The 23,866-nt window shown below is 41.0% G+C and overlaps 1 protein-coding gene across 2 annotated transcripts in view; it reads right to left on the minus strand.

Moving 5' to 3' along the window:
• Window positions 1-23,866, minus strand: part of kcnab1a (potassium voltage-gated channel subfamily A regulatory beta subunit 1a) — a 147,750-nt gene that overhangs the window by 79,880 nt on the left and 44,004 nt on the right. The window contains exon 1 of one of the 2 annotated variants that reach the window (XM_085380009.1): window positions 3,602-4,403. The exons of the other annotated variant lie outside the window; for it this stretch is intronic. Within the exon in view, the coding sequence (XP_085236135.1) occupies window positions 3,602-3,810 (209 nt within the window). The 5' untranslated portion in view covers window positions 3,811-4,403. Of the gene's footprint in view, window positions 1-3,601; window positions 4,404-23,866 lie in introns of those variants that run through there. 2 annotated transcript variants of the gene reach the window in all.

Raw genomic sequence — 23,866 nt, forward strand, 5'->3', positions numbered from 1 at the left:
CACTACAAACCCTCTCTAAATTTTCACCTGTCCAAGATTCAACTTCAACCTTAAAAACAATGAGCCAAAAACTGAAGTTCCCCAAATACCAGCTTGAGGATAGCTATGAAAGCAAGTAAATCCCAACAGAATAGAAATAATTCTGTTCACAGTCTTGTAGGGGCAAAAAAAGTTTTGATCTCTATGACTAGTAATGACATATTTATTGGTGTACTTCCCTCATTCCCTTGGTTCTTGTAATAAAAGTCAAACATTTTGCTTTTTGCAGTAAATTACTTCTAACAGTAAATTACAACCTTCCCATCACATCTTGGTTTAGCATCAGCGGATCACTCCCGAGCTCGAGCCTCTCATCCAAATATCATCGTATTTAGCTTCAAAATGAGCACAAAAGGCAGCGGCTTCAAAACAGTTGACATCACAGTGGTTACGTCGATCTTTTACAAAGGCGGACATGCCCAGTGGGTGCGCTGTACAAAACAAACAGAAACCGCATTGTGCTAGTTTGATCGTTTTTTGACTTTTTTTTTTCACCACAATTCACAAAGACGTTTATGATTATTTATTTTGTGGTTCGAGGCACAAAACAAATAACTTTGTATTTAAAGGGAATAAACACTGCAGGCCTGTGCTGCAGCGGCAGCAGAGTGTGTGTGTATTATTGTGCTGTGAGGAGCACATACACACACGCACAGTTGCACGCAGAGAATGAAACACCTCTCCTGTTGTCATGCTTTCACCTACACTGCAGTGCCAGAGCAGATGGTGTGCGCAACCCCGGGTTCACTTCCTGAAACGAAAAGAAGCAGAGAGAGAGATGGGAAAGAGTGGTAGAGATGGACAGTGTGGGACTATCTCCTCCCATACTGTCCATCAGCATTACTGTCAGGAGAAGACAATGCTGCGTGGAACGATTAGCACTCGCGCTGGTATCGTCTCTCCGTCTCTTTTCGTTTCCATCTCTCTCCTCTTTTCTCTCCATCTTTCTGCTCATTGTTTCTGTGCAGCAGTGAGAAGAAACTCTAGCCTGTCCTCGTCTATTGTCACAAGTCATGTTTTCACCACCGTCTGTCAACTGAAAGCTTGAAGACAAACTGACAGGATGACTGTGCTGGCATATGGCTCACTCTCCTGTACAGGGAGCCATGTTTAAGGGAGTGTGTGCAGATGTGTACAGAGCTCCATTTAAAGTTGAACTGGAAAAACTAAATTGTTAAGCTGTTATATATATTATATATACACAGACACACTCTGCCTGAACTGTGGGCATATTTGTGCTGACATAAGCACGACTAAAGCTGTAACATCCTGGCACACACACAACACTACTCTCATGGCATCACTGTAGCCAACTGTCTGCTTGTTGCTTGTTTTCTTCCCACATCAGCAGCAGAAGAACGTTAACAGTAAACCCACAACAGTAAGCTCTCCACATCACCTCAACATGTTGGGATTTTCTTTTTTAGTTTACTTCATTTGATGATCAGTAAGGAATGACTGCAATTCATTTGCAGTGCTTGTAATTACTGACATCACAGTAATGTCAGCGCTATTGCCAACCACGTCTGTTTTCAAGGCGGCTCAATCAATACTCGTTTGACCCCCACTGTGAGGTGAATCGCTGATCTTCCCAAAGCTTACTGCGAGCGTCTAAATTCACATCATCAAAGCGCTGACGCGGCACTATGGTAAACAACGCTGGGATGATCTCTGTGGCGGTTTATGACTGTAAAGTTTAAGTGGGATAATGTTTTTAGACTCCTTTGGCTCTTCATGTTAATAACACAGTTTCCTTGCCAAGTGTAGCTCTGCAAATTTGACTTCAGGTGCGTCACAGGTGTTCATCACAGGGTGACGTATCACCTGTCTCTAGTTACTGGTCATGCAGTATCACGACCCACTTACATAACCCGGCGTCTAGACAAGTTCATATTCCAGTGAGTATGTAATGAAGCTCTTAGCCTGAAAAGTTTTACAATTTTCCAAGCCAACATATCCAGGATAAAGAATGACGATTAATAGACTAGAGGATAAATCATCACATCGTTATTCCGAACATCATTAAGCATTAGAGAATATTTAGTACAGCCACTATGTTTTGTTGATAATCAGTTTGTGTGTTCTCTGCAGCTCTGGCCAATAAAAAAGGAGTGAGGAAGACTTCAGTTACTTTTCAATGTGCAAAGCAAACGCACCCATGTCACAAGTAATCAACAAGGCATCCAGACGCCCTCACAGTAAACTGTAACTCTGAGCTGTCAACTGATGTTTGCTGAAGTTGAATAAAATCACTCATACTAACAATGGTTCAATACCTTCACACTTTCCATCCGAAAAAATGAAAAGAAATAAATGAAGAAGAAAAAAAAACTTGCACTTTTGCTCAAAGTTGGAAGTGGAAAAATGTTTTTCTCCATCGATTACCATTTTCATCACCATCAGAGCATGAAAAGTAGCCACATTTGCAGATTTTTGATTTGGCTTCAGCTGCCACACACTTACCAGCTGCAGCAAAATCGCTGCCAGATCGAGTTTCTGCTTTGGCACAGTGTTGACTTTTATAAAAACAGCTTTATTTAATAGAACGCAGTGCATCACCGTCTCATCGCTACGCGCACAGAAACCAGAAGTCATTTCAGACCCTCTGACACGTGCTTTTCAGCTCGATTTCGCCGTCATCCGCAGAGATTCGGAAATGAAGCGATGCCACCATATTTTACATAAGATTCGAAGCTCCGGGCGATGAGAGTCAAACACACAAGTCAGCTGAGCAGCAATACTGCTGAGGTCAAATCCAACTCAGACGCTCTGCCCACACTGCAGAGCTGTCTCTGCACACCACAGAGAGGCCGAGAGAAGAGGAGACAGAAAAGTGTTTAGGTGTGTGGGAGAGAGGCAGGAGCAAGAAGGCTCTGCTTCCATTCATGGCTTTCTGAGACATGAGAATTTCAGCATTTGAGAGGAAGACGGAGAGGTTTAAAGATGTGTGCGAGACGATGTGTGAGACATAAAGAAAGTGTAAATGAACTGTAAGGAGCGAGGCAGTCAGAGCAACGGACAGAACAGGCAATGAACCCGAGGGAGCTGTCGGTAATCTCCCGGCACGTAGACGACGGCGTTTATATTTACGAGTCCCGTCAGGCTGAGCAGCTTCTGCACGACTTAATGATCAGTCTGGAGTCTGCAGATCACAATTTTTAAAAGTGTAGCGCAAGCTCACAGCAAATATAACACAGGTTTGGCAGAAGGTGCTTCCGATTAAAGGCAGAGAAAGTCACTACAGATATAGATAACAATCATTTTTGTTGTTGTTGTTTTTTAAATAAGAGCTGATGCATCTAAAGAGTCTTTATCTGAAAACTTTGGGTCCCTATTTTGGAGAAAAAAAACATTTGCTAAAAACACATGATCAAATGTCACGTCAACACTGAAACTGATTAAAGAATATAGACACATCTCCACTGATATGAGGGCATTTTTGTAGGTAAGTATAACAGAAAAATATTGGGATACAGTAAATGAGATGGACACACAAGAAAACAAAGTATTGGTGCCCCTCGCTTTAGTGCATTGCACATTATTCACACATACTCTAACACACCTGTACTTCATGCCAGTGTGTTTTCCCGTCGACTCCTTGAGTGAGATGTGGCGTGGTGTGAAGGAGCCGAAGCTTCGCGCGATGATGGCCACGGTACGGAACTTGGCCCTGGCCTGGTTGACCACATTGGGGCTGGTGGCGCTCTGCTTGCTGTGGTCCCCATTGCCCCTCTTCAGGTTGTGGTCCGTACAGGCGATGGACACCTGCATGGCTGGGCTTCAGTCGGGGGAGCGAAGAGGAAAACTACAGACGGGACAAGGAGTGAGGAGGGGAAAGGAGCCTCTGTTTGACTCTTCAGCTCAGTCTCTGTTCGGGTTCTCCTCGTCTCTCGCTTTTATTTTCCTCGTAAATGGACTTCAGTCTTCAGTCGCTCTCTCGCAAATGCTCCCTCTCCATGTGCACCACTTTGTTCTGTGAAGCAAGATAAACCGGCAAGAAGAAAAAAGGAAGAAAGAAAAGCTTTTCCTCTTTTTTTTTTCCTTCTGTGCTCAAATCAAGTGTCCCATTTTAAGTATTTCCTTTCAGAGGAGAGTCAGCAGAACAGGTCAGTCATCAAAAGCTAGAGAAGAACAAAGACTCCTCAGTTCTGTGAGGGATCCCCAATCTATTTCCCCCGCTGGTTTTTCCTTCTCCTGTGTCTTGCCTCTGATGCAGAGCCGGGGGATTTTTGTTTTTCCTAACAGGGTTTCAGCTGCAGAATGACAATAAGTGGAGGTGGAGAGGGTGCAGCAGGATGGCAGAGGAGCGAAAGAGAAACAAGAGAGATGGAGATGCGACCCAGGCGCTGCGCTCTCCCTGGTCTGACTGTGGGAAGAGAGAGCGAGCGATAGCATGTGCGAGAGAGCGCGAGGGAGGAGGAGGAGGAGGAGGAGGGGACAGGGTCAGGAAAGGGATAAGGAGACAGGGCAGCAAGGACAGACAAAACAAAGCAGAGGAGTCACTCTCAGGTGCTGTCACTGTGCCCCATCGCACTTTTTTGCCATCAGCACCCCCCACCCCCCTGCGTCTCCTCACTTCTTCTCCTCGGTGGTCCTTTGTTAATGCGTGTTACTAATGTGCCCGTGCCCCAGTTTCCCCCTCTCTTTTCTCCCCCCACTCTTCCGACTCCCTCGTTAACTGATGTTTGTTCTCAGTTTTTGGACGCTCTGCTCGTTTTGAGCTCCTCCGGCTTCTCTTTATTTTTATTTTTTTGTTGTTTTTTCTCAGCAGGGAAGCCACATTTACCAAAAGCGCACCTTCAGGGGAACTGAAAGAGATGTGGTGCAGCAGACAGCCTCTCTCTCTCACTCACTCGCTCTCGGTTGCGCTCTCTCTCTAGCTCCCACTCTACCTGTCTCACTCACCGTCTCTCACTGCTGCTCACCTGTCACACACTTCTAAGGTTCCTTCCTGCACCTTTAATGTCAGTGCAGCAAAGCTATTATTCCCTCTCTAACACTCTAGCCACGATCCTCTCTGAGCCATTTCATTTTTTTTCTTTTCCTCTCTTTTTTGTCTTTTACTACATCCGTTTTTTTTTACTTATTTGTCTCAAAGGCTTTCAGTGTTGGGTACAACTAGCACTAGTTGTACCCAACACTGGGTAAAAGGGTGAGATATCCTATCACCAAGCCACATCCTGAAACCAGAATGAATGAGAAATTTTGGCTTATAAAGCTTGTAACTAGAAAATTAAATGGATGTTGCAGCATACATAAAAAATGTGCAAGTCAGGATTATACAGTATTTGCTGACATAAAGTAACAGTTTTCCGAAATCCCCTAGCACATGATCCATCGAACTGAAAAGGCAGCTACAAATCAAAGAGAATGAGAAGAGGATGGATGAATGAAATGAGGGAGGTGTGGAGAAACTGGGATCAGGAGAAAGAAAATGACCGCAAAGGAGCAGGCTGAGGCTAAACAAAGCTGAGAAGAGACAGAATTTATAAATCTTTGTGTGTTTGATCGCAGCACATCCAATTGTGTGTGTGTGACTGTGTGTGTGTGTGTGTGTGTTGTAAGGTGTTATTGTTGTGTGCTTGTCAGTAATTCGATGAGGGGTATCAAACAGAGGTAAATGGAGCATTCTGCTCCAGACTGTCTTTTGTGTGTGTGTGTGTGTGTGTGTGTGTGTGTGTGTGTGTGTGTGTGTGTGTGTGTGTGTGTGTGTGTGTGTGTGTGTGTGTGTGTGAATATCACATTGTTGTTTTTTACAAATACATACAGTGCATAAGTACATACATTTCAAATTTCAAGTATTTATTAGATTTTGCATTTTATAACAACAAATACAAAAATACAACAACCAAAAGCAAGAAGCAAACAAACAAAAAAGAACAAGAAAAACAAAACGAAACAAAAACAGTGAGGTTTCAACATCTGTTGCATTAAGTCAGGTAGACATGTTGGTTCAAAAACTGTCCCATTGTTTCACCGAAGCTTCTGTCAGATGATTTAACTTTCCCAACATCTAAGTACATACATTTTATACTGAAACCTGAATCCTGTTGTGTCATAAAACACCCAGCTCAAACAAATTGGCAGTTCACTTCGCAGAAAAATCAGAAAATACATTAAGTTTCGCATCCACACATCCACGCAAACAACACTGTCAGGATTTGAACATCAATTACAATTACAACACTCTGGGTTTGATTTAATGGTGAGTAATGACGGGTATTTTAAAACTTCAGGGGCAGTTAAACGACGTATCACTTCTGGCTCTCTCTTTGGGTCAAGGTAAACTGAAAATGCTCTAGCAGTCAGCCCACAGGAGTTTTTGCAGCTGTGTCCCATGAAGGTACATACATTACTGATCTATGTGAAATATTTAGGGCCGTCCAACTAACTTAAGAACTGCCAGATTACAATATCAGGACTGTGGACTAAAATATCTTGTGAGCTTAAAATGTGGCCCTGTTTCTATGATCCATTAATTAGTTTGCACATTTTGAGCCTTTTTTCTCTGTTTATTGTCTCTGCTTTGTTTTTGTTTTCCCTGCAGCTGCCCCATAAGCAGCAAGTGATGACACATCCATAACTCTGAGCGCAAGACGGTGTCCTACTTTTGCACGTGTGTGTGTGTGTGTGTGTGTGTGTGTGTGTGTGTGTGGGGGGGGGTGGGGGGGGGGGTGGGAGGGTGCACGCATGTTGTATTTATGCTGGGTCATAAGCTTTGTCAGCAAAAGCCCACTCATGAGATACCTCAAGCTACGAATGAGTGTTTATGTAGATTAGAAGTGGGAATCACTGGCAATCTCTCAGTTTTGTTATGTTGTATCTGTGGAGAACAGCATCCCTGCTATATTGTCTGTACTCTGGAAATTTGTCATTTCTCAAAATAGCGCAAATCTTTAGAAATTATACACCCGAGTTAGTTGAAGGTTTAGAAACTGCTACACTTTTTGTCTTTGCTAAAGATGGATTTCAGTGTTTTGCTCGGCAAAGACTGATGTGTTAGTAATGGCTGATGTTAGTAATCCAAACCACAAATCAACTTCTATCAATTCAAATTTATTGGTCAGTTTAGAGGAATTTTATATTCACTAACTCGTTTTAACCCGCACAAGTCAATTCTACTTTTCAAAAAATGATACATTTTTAGAATTTATCAAATGTAAATGAAAATGTATACAGCTAAGGACTCTCAGCATTTAGGGCTGGACTATGACAAAAAATCGGCCCGGGCATTTTGACTAGAGACCGGCCCACCAAGTATTACAGGAAAAGCCATAAAGACGCTGTTGTGACAGTGATGTACAGTCTTGTTGGTATATGTATGATTTCTATAGATTTTACATCAGATAAAAACTTTGGTTATAAGATTCAGATAATTATTTATTAAAAGCTAGACATTTGAAATGAGAATAAGAAAGAAAAGTATTTCTTTGTGCCCCCGTTTCCCTGTTAATGCCCCACCTGGCCCCCCTGGCAAAACTTTGCTAGACCCGCCTCTGCACAGTTATCAGCTGTCAGCTACTTAGAAAAGCATCCTGGTGTTATTTGTCTCTCAGAAACAGTTTATAAATTCAACTCATTCATGTCACCTAAAAGGTGAACCTGTTTCTCCATCACCTGTCCAGCTCTGATGATTCAGTAAGGACATCTCCTCCTGTCACCAGATAACCAAACCGATATCATGACCAGCAGCTTTTACAGCTGTCTCAGGTCTCTCCTCCCCCTGCCTCCCCTTCCCTCATCCACCTGCTGGCCTCTGTGGAAGCTCTGCCATAGCCACCACCAGCATCTGGCCAATTCACCACCTTTCATTGTTTATACCATCACAAAAAATAAAAATCATCGGCCCATAAAAGCGAAAAATCACCATCGGCCCACCGGGCAAATTAAGAAATGTCCAAGTTGTTTTTACCGATGTGTCTTGTGTGCAAAATTATGCGGTGATGTGGAAAAATTGATTATTCATTAATATGATGCAGCATGTGTTTGGGTTATTTTGAAGCGCAGTATTACACACCGCTGTCACAGCCAACAATTCTGCGTGATGTATTTTCTACCTAGAGCATCTATTCATGTGATTTTTGGTTAAAAGTCGCTCACATATAATTTCTAATAGTAGATTACGAACAAATTATACTTCCAAAAAATCAGACTTGGCTTTTAATTTCTCGCAGCGTCAGCAGAAAATGTTTGATTTGCTTATTTCATTCTTTGTTGTGCATTAAATATGTTGTGTATAAAATCTTAGTATGACAAAATCAATTTCTTTCTCAGAAACAAGTAAAAAATGTTAGAGAGCTGTTAAAATTAATGAACTACAGCACATCGTTCTCTGTTTGTGTTGTACATACTGCATAATTACAACTTTGTTTGCCGTTTTGCTCTGAGAGCGATGATGTAAGTCAACAGCATCAGGGACGTTTGTCCTTACGACAATAAAAGCTACTCGTTTCCTGTCAATCTGACGAGCTGCACTGATAAAAGCTATTTTGGAGAAAGGTATATATAATCTATGCAAATCATATAAAATTTACTCTATTATTGCACTCAGCCAAGGAATTATAAAGTAATGGGTTTATTATACCCTTTTCTTAAGAGTAACAACATTACATTAAAAAATGCAGTAAAATATACCCCCAAACCGTGAGTCTTATGTTGCGCATGCGCCAGACCGCGCTTTTTGACTGAGTGGGACTGCAAGAAAATTCTGGGTCTTTTTTTCGGCTTCCATCGAACCCGATCGAACCACAGAAGTGAAGGTAAGCTATTTACACAGGGTGAATAATATATAATAGCGCATGCAAATGGTAATTTTTGAAGTGATGAGCTATTACACTTTACTTGTATTGCTTAGGTCTGTGTAATGCACCATTACTTGAAATGAAACTTTGAATCTGTTGCTGTCTGTTAACCGTCTAGACAACTGCCGGTAAGTTGCAATGAAATGTGTTCGTGGTGCGCTTTTTATCAGTCAGCATGCATGACCAGTCCCGGACTGGTAATCGGAACACTGAGGTCGTGTCCAAATTCATGGGCTGAATCCTCCTGAGGACCCGGCCTTCGCGAGCTATGTGGGCCGGGTCCTCAGAAGGTCGGGTAGGCCGGATATAAACCTACGTTTAACCTGAGTAGCGAAAGACAGCAGTGATCTGAAAATGATGTGCCGGGAGTTGTGCCGTTCTCGAGCTCCCGGCTAGCTATCGAGCTGTTGGGTAACAGACGTCTCCGAAAACGTCGAAGCACTTTTGCGAATATGTGATATCTTGATAAACCGAGCAGATATTTGAAGTTTACACACCCACATTCTCGCCTGAAAATATGTTAAAAGTTTATTATATGACCCAGAAAGAATAATAAGAGTAATTTTAAAACTTAGTAGTGGCTGCCATTGCCGGAAACTGGAGTTTGGCTGGGCCGCGCTATGAATTCTGGGATATGGTGGGCCATGAAGGACACACCCGACCCATCCTTCAAATCCTTCGGGGAAAAGGAGGACGCATTGGTCAGCCTTCGGCGCGTCGCTGTGACGTAATCGGTCTACAAATGCGTCCCCGGGAGGATGCAGCCCATGAATTTGGACACCCCCAATAATTACAATCGCGGTCTTTGCAAACTACTTTCCTGCCTTGATGGAAAAGAAAATGGACGTCAGACGATTTTTAATTATTCTTTTTTTTGAGAAATGAGAGCGGCAATCCTTAAGTTGTGGTGGCTCTGTTTCTGGGTCAACACATAAAGCAGGTAAACAAACTTAAATCCGGTAGCCTATGTCTTTGAGATTCTATGAACACTGGTAAATGGACTGATTCTTATGTAGCGCTTTTCTACTCTCCCGGAGTACTCAAAGCGCTCTATACAACATGCCTCATTGCCATCAAACACGACTGTTGGGCAGATTATTCCCAACAGTCGTGTTTTAAAACTCTTAAAAAACAGCTGTTGCATCCGTCTGCTTCTCCCCATTGATCTTCACTTTAGCTCATCATCCCGGAGAGCTCACTGAAAGCTTTCTCCCAGCTGTAACTGGCGGCTTTGTTTTAGCAGCACCAGAACTTTCTGAAAAATATCTGAAGCATGTTTGCTTGAATTTAAAAATGTGCGCGGCAGTAGTCGCTTGTTCTGTCATGCAGATACCGCTTTGCTCCCGTATCTGCTTCATAATCCGCTCAGCTGTTCGCACTGCGGGGAAACACTGGGACACAGCAGCATCATGAATTCCAGCTGTAGGGAGATTTTTCAGCAGCAAAACAAATAAAGCCAACGCGAAACGTTCAGTAAAAAACAAAGACTGCTCTGAGAGTTTGAATTATTAACTGTATTTATTGATGTGTGCTTAAAGAGTATCTTACTCATCAGTAAGTAGGGGCAGGTCCCGCCTTCCTCACCTCTGATTGGATAGAAAGTCTCTCCTACTTACTGATGATTAAGATACTCGCTCACGGGGCGGGGCAAGTGTGTCTGAGAGAGGGAGGGTGTCTCATGAAACCATCAGTGTTGCCAACGGTCTCTGACAGAAAGTAGCTGAAGTTCCCCAGGGTGTCACACCAAAATAAAAGCCTGAAATGTTGTCCCAGTCCAGGCCTGTGCATGATTGTCTGACTGCTTGTTTTAAGTTTAAAAATTAGTCAATGCTAGCTTTTTCTAAAATATTGAAATGGCAGATGTTAAAAAATAAAACAAAGTACTGCTGTATCCCACTAGTATGTGTGAAAATACCCACTGTTGCTGCACCTAAGTTTTGGGGTTTTTTTGGGGGTTTTTTTTTTAATTGTGGGATCAAGTAAAATATTTTTGAATTGATTTAATATTGTATTGGGTAGTGTTAGAACATCAGTGCTTAATAATTGTTTTCATAATCATACGTCCCCAATTATTCAGCGGGCCACATATAGCAACCTGGTTCTTTTAAACACCTGGGGTCCAAATTAATTTTGAATATTATATGTCTGGGCTATAATTTGGAGAAATACGGCATGTTCTGTGAAGCATATTACATCTATGAATATGATCTATGCAGTTAATTCCATGAAGCATGAATATTAATCTATGCAATTGCAAATGCCTTTATTTTAGTGAGGTAAGTACACAATCTGTTATTTCTGCATAACAGACCCTTGTTAAAATCCAGTGGCACCAAGGTATCATACAATAAAATAATGTGATTAATTCATAAGTAAAAGAAATTCCTATACATGCCCCTTCCCGATTTCTTATGTTTTAACATGTTTGTTACACTTACATGTTTCCAATTTCAAATGTTAACACAGATGTTCAGAGTAAATACAGATTGTAGTTTTTCAAATGATGATTTCATTTAGTTTGGGGAAACAGCTCTCCAACTTTACCTCATGTAGAAAAAGTCATTTCCTTCTAAACCTAATAAGTGGTTTTGTCATCTAGCAAGAACTGCAGTCAAGCATTTGCAATAACTAATAAAAAAAGCACTTGGGACAATTGTGTTGGTGACAGCTTTTGTTATAATATCAATAATATTTCTATGAATATGGGATACTGTTACATGTTTGCATAGACTTTTGTGGAATATGGAGACACTCCTGGCATTATATGAGCAAAGTGAGACTCATTTTTTAGGGTTGGTGGAGATGAGTGTGAAGATCCAAACAATCCCTGTCAGTGATGGAGAAGCTTTGATGAAAATATTTGGTAAAAAGTTCACCAGCATGAAGGAAATGAAGTTTCAAACTTTCCTTAGGAGGAGCCCAGCACGCCTGCTTAAAGAATAGTAAGTGTGGCGATGTGGATGCTTGCAGCGACTGCTGTATAGAGGCCATCCTGCTACACATGAAACACATCAGAGTCATAATTGTTATTTTAGTCACGTGTTTGTTTATTATCCTTATTGTTTTATCTGGGACAGTTTGCAGACATCTCAGAGAGAGGAGACACCAGCATCTGAACAGAGACTCAAACCAGCAACCTGCAGCTCCCTGCTTGGCTGCTCCAGTTTTCTCCTCACTCATGTTGCCCACCAGTGATTTCTAGCTGCCCACCCACACAGCAGGCTAGAATATGCGCTGAGCCTCAGCACCCAATACTTGGACATGTTTTCTTTATTAAACAATGAACCAGACCCCAAAAAGTAAACAGCTGTTATTGCTAGGCAACGGGAGCAGCATTTGGAGATGCAGCACCTGACATTCCTGACCATGTGGGCGGAGCATGCATGAAATGGAATGTTTAGTAGAACTGTGCAACACAAGCACTTAGTTCCAGCATGTTTCATTGTATCCAGACACAGCTAGAGACACATCTACAGCAGCATCTCTGTGCAGGACAAACGACAGTTGACGAAGAAACATCGAAAACTTCACTTCACTCCTCTACAAAACGTTGGCTCCTTTGTTTAAAAGGCCAAAATGAATCAAGGGAGATCGAGAAGAGGATCGGCGAGTGCTTCACCTCACAATACAGTACAGCTGATTCATTTTAAATTTCAAATGATACAGGCTGAAAATGTCAAATTAAAAGAAGAGGCAGAAAAATCAAGAGGAGAAGCTAAAAATTCAAAGTTTGAAACTGAAGTAGTATTGCAGGAATTACAGGATGTGGGTCTCAAACTTAAAGGAGAGAAGATGAGAAAACAACAGGCAGAAAACGAGAATGAAAACATGAAGAAAGAACTGTTGCAAGCTCAAAAAGCATTGGAGGAAGAGAAAAGCACAGCACAAGAAGCCAAAAATAAATATCAAACTGCAAAGAAGGAGGCAGGAAATGTGATGCAGGAATTACAGGAGGTGCAGGAAGCTTTTGAAGAGGAAAAAAGCAAAATGCAGTTGGCAACACAAGACGCTGCAAATGTAATGGCTGAAGCTGAAACACTAAGGAAGGAATTACTGCATGTGAAGCAACAACTTGAAGAGGAGAAAAAATGTAAACACGAGACAGAAAATGAGATTGAAAATATGAAGAAAGAATTGTTGGAAGCTCAAAAAGTGTTGGAGGAAGAGAAAATTAAAATACAGGAAGCAAAGAAAGAAATGGAAGATACAAAGAGTTACACTCAAAACATGAAGGAGGAACTGATGAAAGTGCAAGAGGAACTTGCAGAAGGGAAAATTGAGTTGAAGGTATTCAAGAAAGAAACGACGGTGACCAAGAAAGGCTGCAAAGATGAACTTAAAGAAATACAAAAGCACAAAAAGGAAGCTAAAGAGCTCCTCAAACACAAAGGGAAACTGGCCAAACAGCAGCTGAAAGAAACATTTAAAGATGCCGAGGAGCAGCTCAACAAAACCTTAAAAGAGCTGAAGGCAAAAGAAAAGCAAGCCGAGGACAGGAGGGGATTCTGGAGCAGACTGCTGAGAAAGAACTGACCCAGCAGCATCTTCCTCCTTCCCCCTCTCTCAACCTTTCTTTCACAAAAATCCCCCCAAACTTTACTTGGGACGTTTGTTTGTTTTTTAAAAACTCTATTCTGAATGCATGTACTGACATACAAAAATAAAATTGCCATAACTTGACCTCATGTTGCCTGCTTCTTTTCTTGTGTGTCTGTGGATGTAAAACAGTAACACACTTTCTGCTCTGTGTGTTTTTCATTGCAAATAAATGCAATATGTTTTCATTTTAAAATGCAGTGCAAAAAACTTCTGCTTTAAATCTTTTTTTTTTTTTTTTAGCAAAAAGCTTTTTTTTTTGCCTGTTGTGGAAGTTTTCCATTTAAATAAAGCCTGCAGACGAGCGGTGAGCGGTAGCTAACATTCTTTAATCAAAACACACAAAGAACAGACAAGCAAGCTTGATGAAGTCCCTGCATGACCGCGGGACAGACGGTCAGCAGAGTCTCCCTGAGCCTAGCATGGCTCTCAGTTAAATACCTTCTCCAGGAACAAAAGGCAGTACACAGCTGTTTCACACCTTAAGGTTCACACTCCCTTGCTTCCTACCAGAGTCCTCAAAGACACAAAAGACTCTTCCTGTGGAGTTGTCTGCTTCCCCCAACTTCCTTACTAGACCCCCAGCATTTGTCTTACTGTATGAGTGTGAGACATGTTAAAATCCAGTGGCACCAAGGTATCATACAATAAAATAATGTGATTAATGCATAAGTAAAAGAAATTCCTATACATGCCCCTTCCTGATTTCTTATGTTTTAACATGTTTGTTACACTTACATGTTTCCAATTTCAAATGTTAACACAGATGTTCAGAGTAAATACAGATTGTAGTTTTTCAAATGATGATTTCATTTAGTTTGGGGAAACAGCTCTCCAACTTTACCTCATGTAGAAAAAGTCATTTCCTTCTAAACCTAATAAGTGGTTTTGTCATCTAGCAAGAACTGCAGTCAAGCATTTGCAATAACTAATAAAAAAAGCACTTGGGACAATTGTGTTGGTGACAGCTTTTGTTATAATATCAATAATATTTCTATGAATATGGGATACTGTTACATGTTTGCATAGACTTTTGTGGAATATGGAGACACTCCTGGCATTATATGAGCAAAGTGAGACTCATTTTTTAGGGTTGGTGGAGATGAGTGTGAAGATCCAAACAATCCCTGTCAGTGATGGAGAAGCTTTGATGAAAATATTTGGTAAAAAGTTCACCAGCATGAAGGAAATGAAGTTTCAAACTTTCCTTAGGAGGAGCCCAGCACGCCTGCTTAAAGAATAGTAAGTGTGGCGATGTGGATGCTTGCAGCGACTGCTGTATAGAGGCCATCCTGCTACACATGAAACACATCAGAGTCATAATTGTTATTTTAGTCACGTGTTTGTTTATTATCCTTATTGTTTTATCTGGGACAGTTTGCAGACATCTCAGAGAGAGGAGACACCAGCATCTGAACAGAGACTCAAACCAGCAACCTGCAGCTCCCTGCTTGGCTGCTCCAGTTTTCTCCTCACTCATGTTGCCCACCAGTGATTTCTAGCTGCCCACCCACACAGCAGGCTAGAATATGCGCTGAGCCTCAGCACCCAATACTTGGACATGTTTTCTTTATTAAACAATGAACCAGACCCCAAAAAGTAAACAGCTGTTATTGCTAGGCAACGGGAGCAGCATTTGGAGATGCAGCACCTGACATTCCTGACCATGTGGGCGGAGCATGCATGAAATGGAATGTTTAGTAGAACTGTGCAACACAAGCACTTAGTTCCAGCATGTTTCATTGTATCCAGACACAGCTAGAGACACATCTACAGCAGCATCTCTGTGCAGGACAAACGACAGTTGACGAAGAAACATCGAAAACTTCACTTCACTCCTCTACAAAACGTTGGTTCCTTTGTTTAAAAGGCCAAAATGAATCAAGGGAGATCGAGAAGAGGATCGGCAAGTGCTTCACCTCACAATACAGTACAGCTGATTCATTTTAAATTTCAAATGATACAGGCTGAAAATGTCAAATTAAAAGAAGAGGCAGAAAAATCAAGAGGAGAAGCTAAAAATTCAAAGTTTGAAACTGAAGTAGTATTGCAGGAATTACAGGATGTGGGTCTCAAACTTAAAGGAGAGAAGATGAGAAAACAACAGGCAGAAAACGAGAATGAAAACATGAAGAAAGAACTGTTGCAAGCTCAAAAAGCATTGGAGGAAGAGAAAAGCACAGCACAAGAAGCCAAAAATAAATATCAAACTGCAAAGAAGGAGGCAGGAAATGTGATGCAGGAATTACAGGAGGTGCAGGAAGCTTTTGAAGAGGAAAAAAGCAAAATGCAGTTGGCAACACAAGACGCTGCAAATGTAATGGCTGAAGCTGAAACACTAAGGAAGGAATTACTGCATGTGAAGCAACAACTTGAAGAGGAGAAAAAATGTAAACACGAGACAGAAAATGAGATTGAAAATATGAAGAAAGAATTGTTGGAAGCTCAAAAAGTGTTGGAGGAAGAGAAAATTAAAATACAGGAAGCAAAGAAAGAAATGGAAGATACAAAGAGTTACACTCAAAACATGAAGGAGGAACTGATGAAAGTGCAAGAGGAACTTGCAGAAGGGAAAATTGAGTTGAAGGTATTCAAGAAAGAAACGACGGTGACCAAGAAAGGCTGCAAAGATGAACTTAAAGAAATACAAAAGCACAAAAAGGAAGCTAAAGAGCTCCTCAAACACAAAGGGAAACTGGCCAAACAGCAGCTGAAAGAAACATTTAAAGATGCAGAGGAGCAGCTCAACAAAACCTTAAAAGAGCTGAAGGCAAAAGAAAAGCAAGCCGAGGACAGGAGGGGATTCTGGAGCAGACTGCTGAGAAAGAACTGACCCAGCAGCATCTTCCTCCTTCCCCCTCTCTCAACCTTTCTTTCACAAAAATCCCCCCAAACTTTACTTGGGACGTTTGTTTGTTTTTTAAAAACTCTATTCTGAATGCATGTACTGACATACAAAAATAAAATTGCCATAACTTGACCTCATGTTGCCTGCTTCTTTTCTTGTGTGTCTGTGGATGTAAAACAGTAACACACTTTCTGCTCTGTGTGTTTTTCATTGCAAATAAATGCAATATGTTTTCATTTTAAAATGCAGTGCAAAAAACTTCTGCTTTAAATCTTTTTTTTTTTTTTTTAGCAAAAAGCTTTTTTTTTGCCTGTTGTGGAAGTTTTCCATTTAAATAAAGCCTGCAGACGAGCGGTGAGCGGTAGCTAACATTCTTTAATCAAAACACACAAAGAACAGACAAGCAAGCTTGATGAAGTCCCTGCATGACCGCGGGACAGACGGTCAGCAGAGTCTCCCTGAGCCTAGCATGGCTCTCAGTTAAATACCTTCTCCAGGAACAAAAGGCAGTACACAGCTGTTTCACACCTTAAGGTTCACACTCCCTTGCTTCCTACCAGAGTCCTCAAAGACACAAAAGACTCTTCCTGTGGAGTTGTCTGCTTCCCCCAACTTCCTTACTAGACCCCCAGCATTTGTCTTACTGTATGAGTGTGAGACATGTTAAAATCCAGTGGCACCAAGGTATCATACAATAAAATAATGTGATTAATGCATAAGTAAAAGAAATTCCTATACATGCCCCTTCCTGATTTCTTATGTTTTAACATGTTTGTTACACTTACATGTTTCCAATTTCAAATGTTAACACAGATGTTCAGAGTAAATACAGATTGTAGTTTTTCAAATGATGATTTCATTTAGTTTGGGGAAACAGCTCTCCAACTTTACCTCATGTAGAAAAAGTCATTTCCTTCTAAACCTAATAAGTGGTTTTGTCATCTAGCAAGAACTGCAGTCAAGCATTTGCAATAACTAATAAAAAAAGCACTTGGGACAATTGTGTTGGTGACAGCTTTTGTTATAATATCAATAATATTTCTATGAATATGGGATACTGTTACATGTTTGCATAGACTTTTGTGGAATATGGAGACACTCCTGGCATTATATGAGCAAAGTGAGACTCATTTTTTAGGGTTGGTGGAGATGAGTGTGAAGATCCAAACAATCCCTGTCAGTGATGGAGAAGCTTTGATGAAAATATTTGGTAAAAAGTTCACCAGCATGAAGGAAATGAAGTTTCAAACTTTCCTTAGGAGGAGCCCAGCACGCCTGCTTAAAGAATAGTAAGTGTGGCGATGTGGATGCTTGCAGCGACTGCTGTATAGAGGCCATCCTGCTACACATGAAACACATCAGAGTCATAATTGTTATTTTAGTCACGTGTTTGTTTATTATCCTTATTGTTTTATCTGGGACAGTTTGCAGACATCTCAGAGAGAGGAGACACCAGCATCTGAACAGAGACTCAAACCAGCAACCTGCAGCTCCCTGCTTGGCTGCTCCAGTTTTCTCCTCACTCATGTTGCCCACCAGTGATTTCTAGCTGCCCACCCACACAGCAGGCTAGAATATGCGCTGAGCCTCAGCACCCAATACTTGGACATGTTTTCTTTATTAAACAATGAACCAGACCCCAAAAAGTAAACAGCTGTTATTGCTAGGCAACGGGAGCAGCATTTGGAGATGCAGCACCTGACATTCCTGACCATGTGGGCGGAGCATGCATGAAATGGAATGTTTAGTAGAACTGTGCAACACAAGCACTTAGTTCCAGCATGTTTCATTGTATCCAGACACAGCTAGAGACACATCTACAGCAGCATCTCTGTGCAGGACAAACGACAGTTGACGAAGAAACATCGAAAACTTCACTTCACTCCTCTACAAAACGTTGGCTCCTTTGTTTAAAAGGCCAAAATGAATCAAGGGAGATCGAGAAGAGGATCGGCGAGTGCTTCACCTCACAATACAGTACAGCTGATTCATTTTAAATTTCAAATGATACAGGCTGAAAATGTCAAATTAAAAGAAGAGGCAGAAAAATCAAGAGGAGAAGCTAAAAATTCAAAGTTTGAAACTGAAGTAGTATTGCAGGAATTACAGGATGTGGGTCTCAAACTTAAAGGAGAGAAGATGAGAAAACAACAGGCAGAAAACGAGAATGAAAACATGAAGAAAGAACTGTTGCAAGCTCAAAAAGCATTGGAGGAAGAGAAAAGCACAGCACAAGAAGCCAAAAATAAATATCAAACTGCAAAGAAGGAGGCAGGAAATGTGATGCAGGAATTACAGGAGGTGCAGGAAGCTTTTGAAGAGGAAAAAAGCAAAATGCAGTTGGCAACACAAGACGCTGCAAATGTAATGGCTGAAGCTGAAACACTAAGGAAGGAATTACTGCATGTGAAGCAACAACTTGAAGAGGAGAAAAAATGTAAACACGAGACAGAAAATGAGATTGAAAATATGAAGAAAGAATTGTTGGAAGCTCAAAAAGTGTTGGAGGAAGAGAAAATTAAAATACAGGAAGCAAAGAAAGAAATGGAAGATACAAAGAGTTACACTCAAAACATGAAGGAGGAACTGATGAAAGTGCAAGAGGAACTTGCAGAAGGGAAAATTGAGTTGAAGGTATTCAAGAAAGAAACGACGGTGACCAAGAAAGGCTGCAAAGATGAACTTAAAGAAATACAAAAGCACAAAAAGGAAGCTAAAGAGCTCCTCAAACACAAAGGGAAACTGGCCAAACAGCAGCTGAAAGAAACATTTAAAGATGCCAAGGAGCAGCTCAACAAAACCTTAAAAGAGCTGAAGGCAAAAGAAAAGCAAGCCGAGGACAGGAGGGGATTCTGGAGCAGACTGCTGAGAAAGAACTGACCCAGCAGCATCTTCCTCCTTCCCCCTCTCTCAACCTTTCTTTCACAAAAATCCCCCCAAACTTTACTTGGGACGTTTGTTTGTTTTTTAAAAACTCTATTCTGAATGCATGTACTGACATACAAAAATAAAATTGCCATAACTTGACCTCATGTTGCCTGCTTCTTTTCTTGTGTGTCTGTGGATGTAAAACAGTAACACACTTTCTGCTCTGTGTGTTTTTCATTGCAAATAAATGCAATATGTTTTCATTTTAAAATGCAGTGCAAAAAACTTCTGCTTTAAATCTTTTTTTTTTTTTTTTAGCAAAAAGCTTTTTTTTTGCCTGTTGTGGAAGTTTTCCATTTAAATAAAGCCTGCAGACGAGCGGTGAGCGGTAGCTAACATTCTTTAATCAAAACACACAAAGAACAGACAAGCAAGCTTGATGAAGTCCCTGCATGACCGCGGGACAGACGGTCAGCAGAGTCTCCCTGAGCCTAGCATGGCTCTCAGTTAAATACCTTCTCCAGGAACAAAAGGCAGTACACAGCTGTTTCACACCTTAAGGTTCACACTCCCTTGCTTCCTACCAGAGTCCTCAAAGACACAAAAGACTCTTCCTGTGGAGTTGTCTGCTTCCCCCAACTTCCTTACTAGACCCCCAGCATTTGTCTTACTGTATGAGTGTGAGACATGTTAAAATCCAGTGGCACCAAGGTATCATACAATAAAATAATGTGATTAATGCATAAGTAAAAGAAATTCCTATACATGCCCCTTCCTGATTTCTTATGTTTTAACATGTTTGTTACACTTACATGTTTCCAATTTCAAATGTTAACACAGATGTTCAGAGTAAATACAGATTGTAGTTTTTCAAATGATGATTTCATTTAGTTTGGGGAAACAGCTCTCCAACTTTACCTCATGTAGAAAAAGTCATTTCCTTCTAAACCTAATAAGTGGTTTTGTCATCTAGCAAGAACTGCAGTCAAGCATTTGCAATAACTAATAAAAAAAGCACTTGGGACAATTGTGTTGGTGACAGCTTTTGTTATAATATCAATAATATTTCTATGAATATGGGATACTGTTACATGTTTGCATAGACTTTTGTGGAATATGGAGACACTCCTGGCATTATATGAGCAAAGTGAGACTCATTTTTTAGGGTTGGTGGAGATGAGTGTGAAGATCCAAACAATCCCTGTCAGTGATGGAGAAGCTTTGATGAAAATATTTGGTAAAAAGTTCACCAGCATGAAGGAAATGAAGTTTCAAACTTTCCTTAGGAGGAGCCCAGCACGCCTGCTTAAAGAATAGTAAGTGTGGCGATGTGGATGCTTGCAGCGACTGCTGTATAGAGGCCATCCTGCTACACATGAAACACATCAGAGTCATAATTGTTATTTTAGTCACGTGTTTGTTTATTATCCTTATTGTTTTATCTGGGACAGTTTGCAGACATCTCAGAGAGAGGAGACACCAGCATCTGAACAGAGACTCAAACCAGCAACCTGCAGCTCCCTGCTTGGCTGCTCCAGTTTTCTCCTCACTCATGTTGCCCACCAGTGATTTCTAGCTGCCCACCCACACAGCAGGCTAGAATATGCGCTGAGCCTCAGCACCCAATACTTGGACATGTTTTCTTTATTAAACAATGAACCAGACCCCAAAAAGTAAACAGCTGTTATTGCTAGGCAACGGGAGCAGCATTGGGCGATGCAGCACCTGACATTCCTGACCATGTGGGCGGAGCATGCATGAAATGGAATGTTTAGTAGAACTGTGCAACACAAGCACTTAGTTCCAGCATGTTTCATTGTATCCAGACACAGCTAGAGACACATCTACAGCAGCATCTCTGTGCAGGACAAACGACAGTTGACGAAGAAACATCGAAAACTTCACTTCACTCCTCTACAAAACGTTGGTTCCTTTGTTTAAAAGGCCAAAATGAATCAAGGGAGATCGAGAAGAGGATCGGCGAGTGCTTCACCTCACAATACAGTACAGCTGATTCATTTTAAATTTCAAATGATACAGGCTGAAAATGTCAAATTAAAAGAAGAGGCAGAAAAATCAAGAGGAGAAGCTAAAAATTCAAAGTTTGAAACTGAAGTAGTATTGCAGGAATTACAGGATGTGGGTCTCAAACTTAAAGGAGAGAAGATGAGAAAACAACAGGCAGAAAACGAGAATGAAAACATGAAGAAAGAACTGTTGCAAGCTCAAAAAGCATTGGAGGAAGAGAAAAGCACAGCACAAGAAGCCAAAAATAAATATCAAACTGCAAAGAAGGAGGCAGGAAATGTGATGCAGGAATTACAGGAGGTGCAGGAAGCTTTTGAAGAGGAAAAAAGCAAAATGCAGTTGGCAACACAAGATGCTGCAAATGTAATGGCTGAAGCTGAAACACTAAGGAAGGAATTACTGCATGTGAAGCAACAACTTGAAGAGGAGAAAAAATGTAAACACGAGACAGAAAATGAGATTGAAAATATGAAGAAAGAATTGTTGGAAGCTCAAAAAGTGTTGGAGGAAGAGAAAATTAAAATACAGGAAGCAAAGAAAGAAATGGAAGATACAAAGAGTTACACTCAAAACATGAAGGAGGAACTGATGAAAGTGCAAGAGGAACTTGCAGAAGGGAAAATTGAGTTGAAGGTATTCAAGAAAGAAACGACGGTGACCAAGAAAGGCTGCAAAGATGAACTTAAAGAAATACAAAAGCACAAAAAGGAAGCTAAAGAGCTCCTCAAACACAAAGGGAAACTGGCCAAACAGCAGCTGAAAGAAACATTTAAAGATGCCGAGGAGCAGCTCAACAAAACCTTAAAAGAGCTGAAGGCAAAAGAAAAGCAAGCCGAGGACAGGAGGGGATTCTGGAGCAGACTGCTGAGAAAGAACTGACCCAGCAGCATCTTCCTCCTTCCCCCTCTCTCAACCTTTCTTTCACAAAAATCCCCCCAAACTTTACTTGGGACGTTTGTTTGTTTTTTAAAAACTCTATTCTGAATGCATGTACTGACATACAAAAATAAAATTGCCATAACTTGACCTCATGTTGCCTGCTTCTTTTCTTGTGTGTCTGTGGATGTAAAACAGTAACACACTTTCTGCTCTGTGTGTTTTTCATTGCAAATAAATGCAATATGTTTTCATTTTAAAATGCAGTGCAAAAAACTTCTGCTTTAAATCTTTTTTTTTTTTTTTTAGCAAAAAGCTTTTTTTTTTGCCTGTTGTGGAAGTTTTCCATTTAAATAAAGCCTGCAGACGAGCGGTGAGCGGTAGCTAACATTCTTTAATCAAAACACACAAAGAACAGACAAGCAAGCTTGATGAAGTCCCTGCATGACCGCGGGACAGACGGTCAGCAGAGTCTCCCTGAGCCTAGCATGGCTCTCAGTTAAATACCTTCTCCAGGAACAAAAGGCAGTACACAGCTGTTTCACACCTTAAGGTTCACACTCCCTTGCTTCCTACCAGAGTCCTCAAAGACACAAAAGACTCTTCCTGTGGAGTTGTCTGCTTCCCCCAACTTCCTTACTAGACCCCCAGCATTTGTCTTACTGTATGAGTGTGAGACATGTTAAAATCCAGTGGCACCAAGGTATCATACAATAAAATAATGTGATTAATGCATAAGTAAAAGAAATTCCTATACATGCCCCTTCCTGATTTCTTATGTTTTAACATGTTTGTTACACTTACATGTTTCCAATTTCAAATGTTAACACAGATGTTCAGAGTAAATACAGATTGTAGTTTTTCAAATGATGATTTCATTTAGTTTGGGGAAACAGCTCTCCAACTTTACCTCATGTAGAAAAAGTCATTTCCTTCTAAACCTAATAAGTGGTTTTGTCATCTAGCAAGAACTGCAGTCAAGCATTTGCAATAACTAATAAAAAAAGCACTTGGGACAATTGTGTTGGTGACAGCTTTTGTTATAATATCAATAATATTTCTATGAATATGGGATACTGTTACATGTTTGCATAGACTTTTGTGGAATATGGAGACACTCCTGGCATTATATGAGCAAAGTGAGACTCATTTTTTAGGGTTGGTGGAGATGAGTGTGAAGATCCAAACAATCCCTGTCAGTGATGGAGAAGCTTTGATGAAAATATTTGGTAAAAAGTTCACCAGCATGAAGGAAATGAAGTTTCAAACTTTCCTTAGGAGGAGCCCAGCACGCCTGCTTAAAGAATAGTAAGTGTGGCGATGTGGATGCTTGCAGCGACTGCTGTATAGAGGCCATCCTGCTACACATGAAACACATCAGAGTCATAATTGTTATTTTAGTCACGTGTTTGTTTATTATCCTTATTGTTTTATCTGGGACAGTTTGCAGACATCTCAGAGAGAGGAGACACCAGCATCTGAACAGAGACTCAAACCAGCAACCTGCAGCTCCCTGCTTGGCTGCTCCAGTTTTCTCCTCACTCATGTTGCCCACCAGTGATTTCTAGCTGCCCACCCACACAGCAGGCTAGAATATGCGCTGAGCCTCAGCACCCAATACTTGGACATGTTTTCTTTATTAAACAATGAACCAGACCCCAAAAAGTAAACAGCTGTTATTGCTAGGCAACGGGAGCAGCATTTGGAGATGCAGCACCTGACATTCCTGACCATGTGGGCGGAGCATGCATGAAATGGAATGTTTAGTAGAACTGTGCAACACAAGCACTTAGTTCCAGCATGTTTCATT

This window comes from Rhamphochromis longiceps, linkage group LG14, assembly GCF_057381845.1.
Source record: "Rhamphochromis longiceps isolate RC_006_pf linkage group LG14, R_longiceps_female_GT1.1, whole genome shotgun sequence".
NCBI classification, from domain to species: Eukaryota; Metazoa; Chordata; class Actinopteri; order Cichliformes; family Cichlidae; genus Rhamphochromis; species Rhamphochromis longiceps.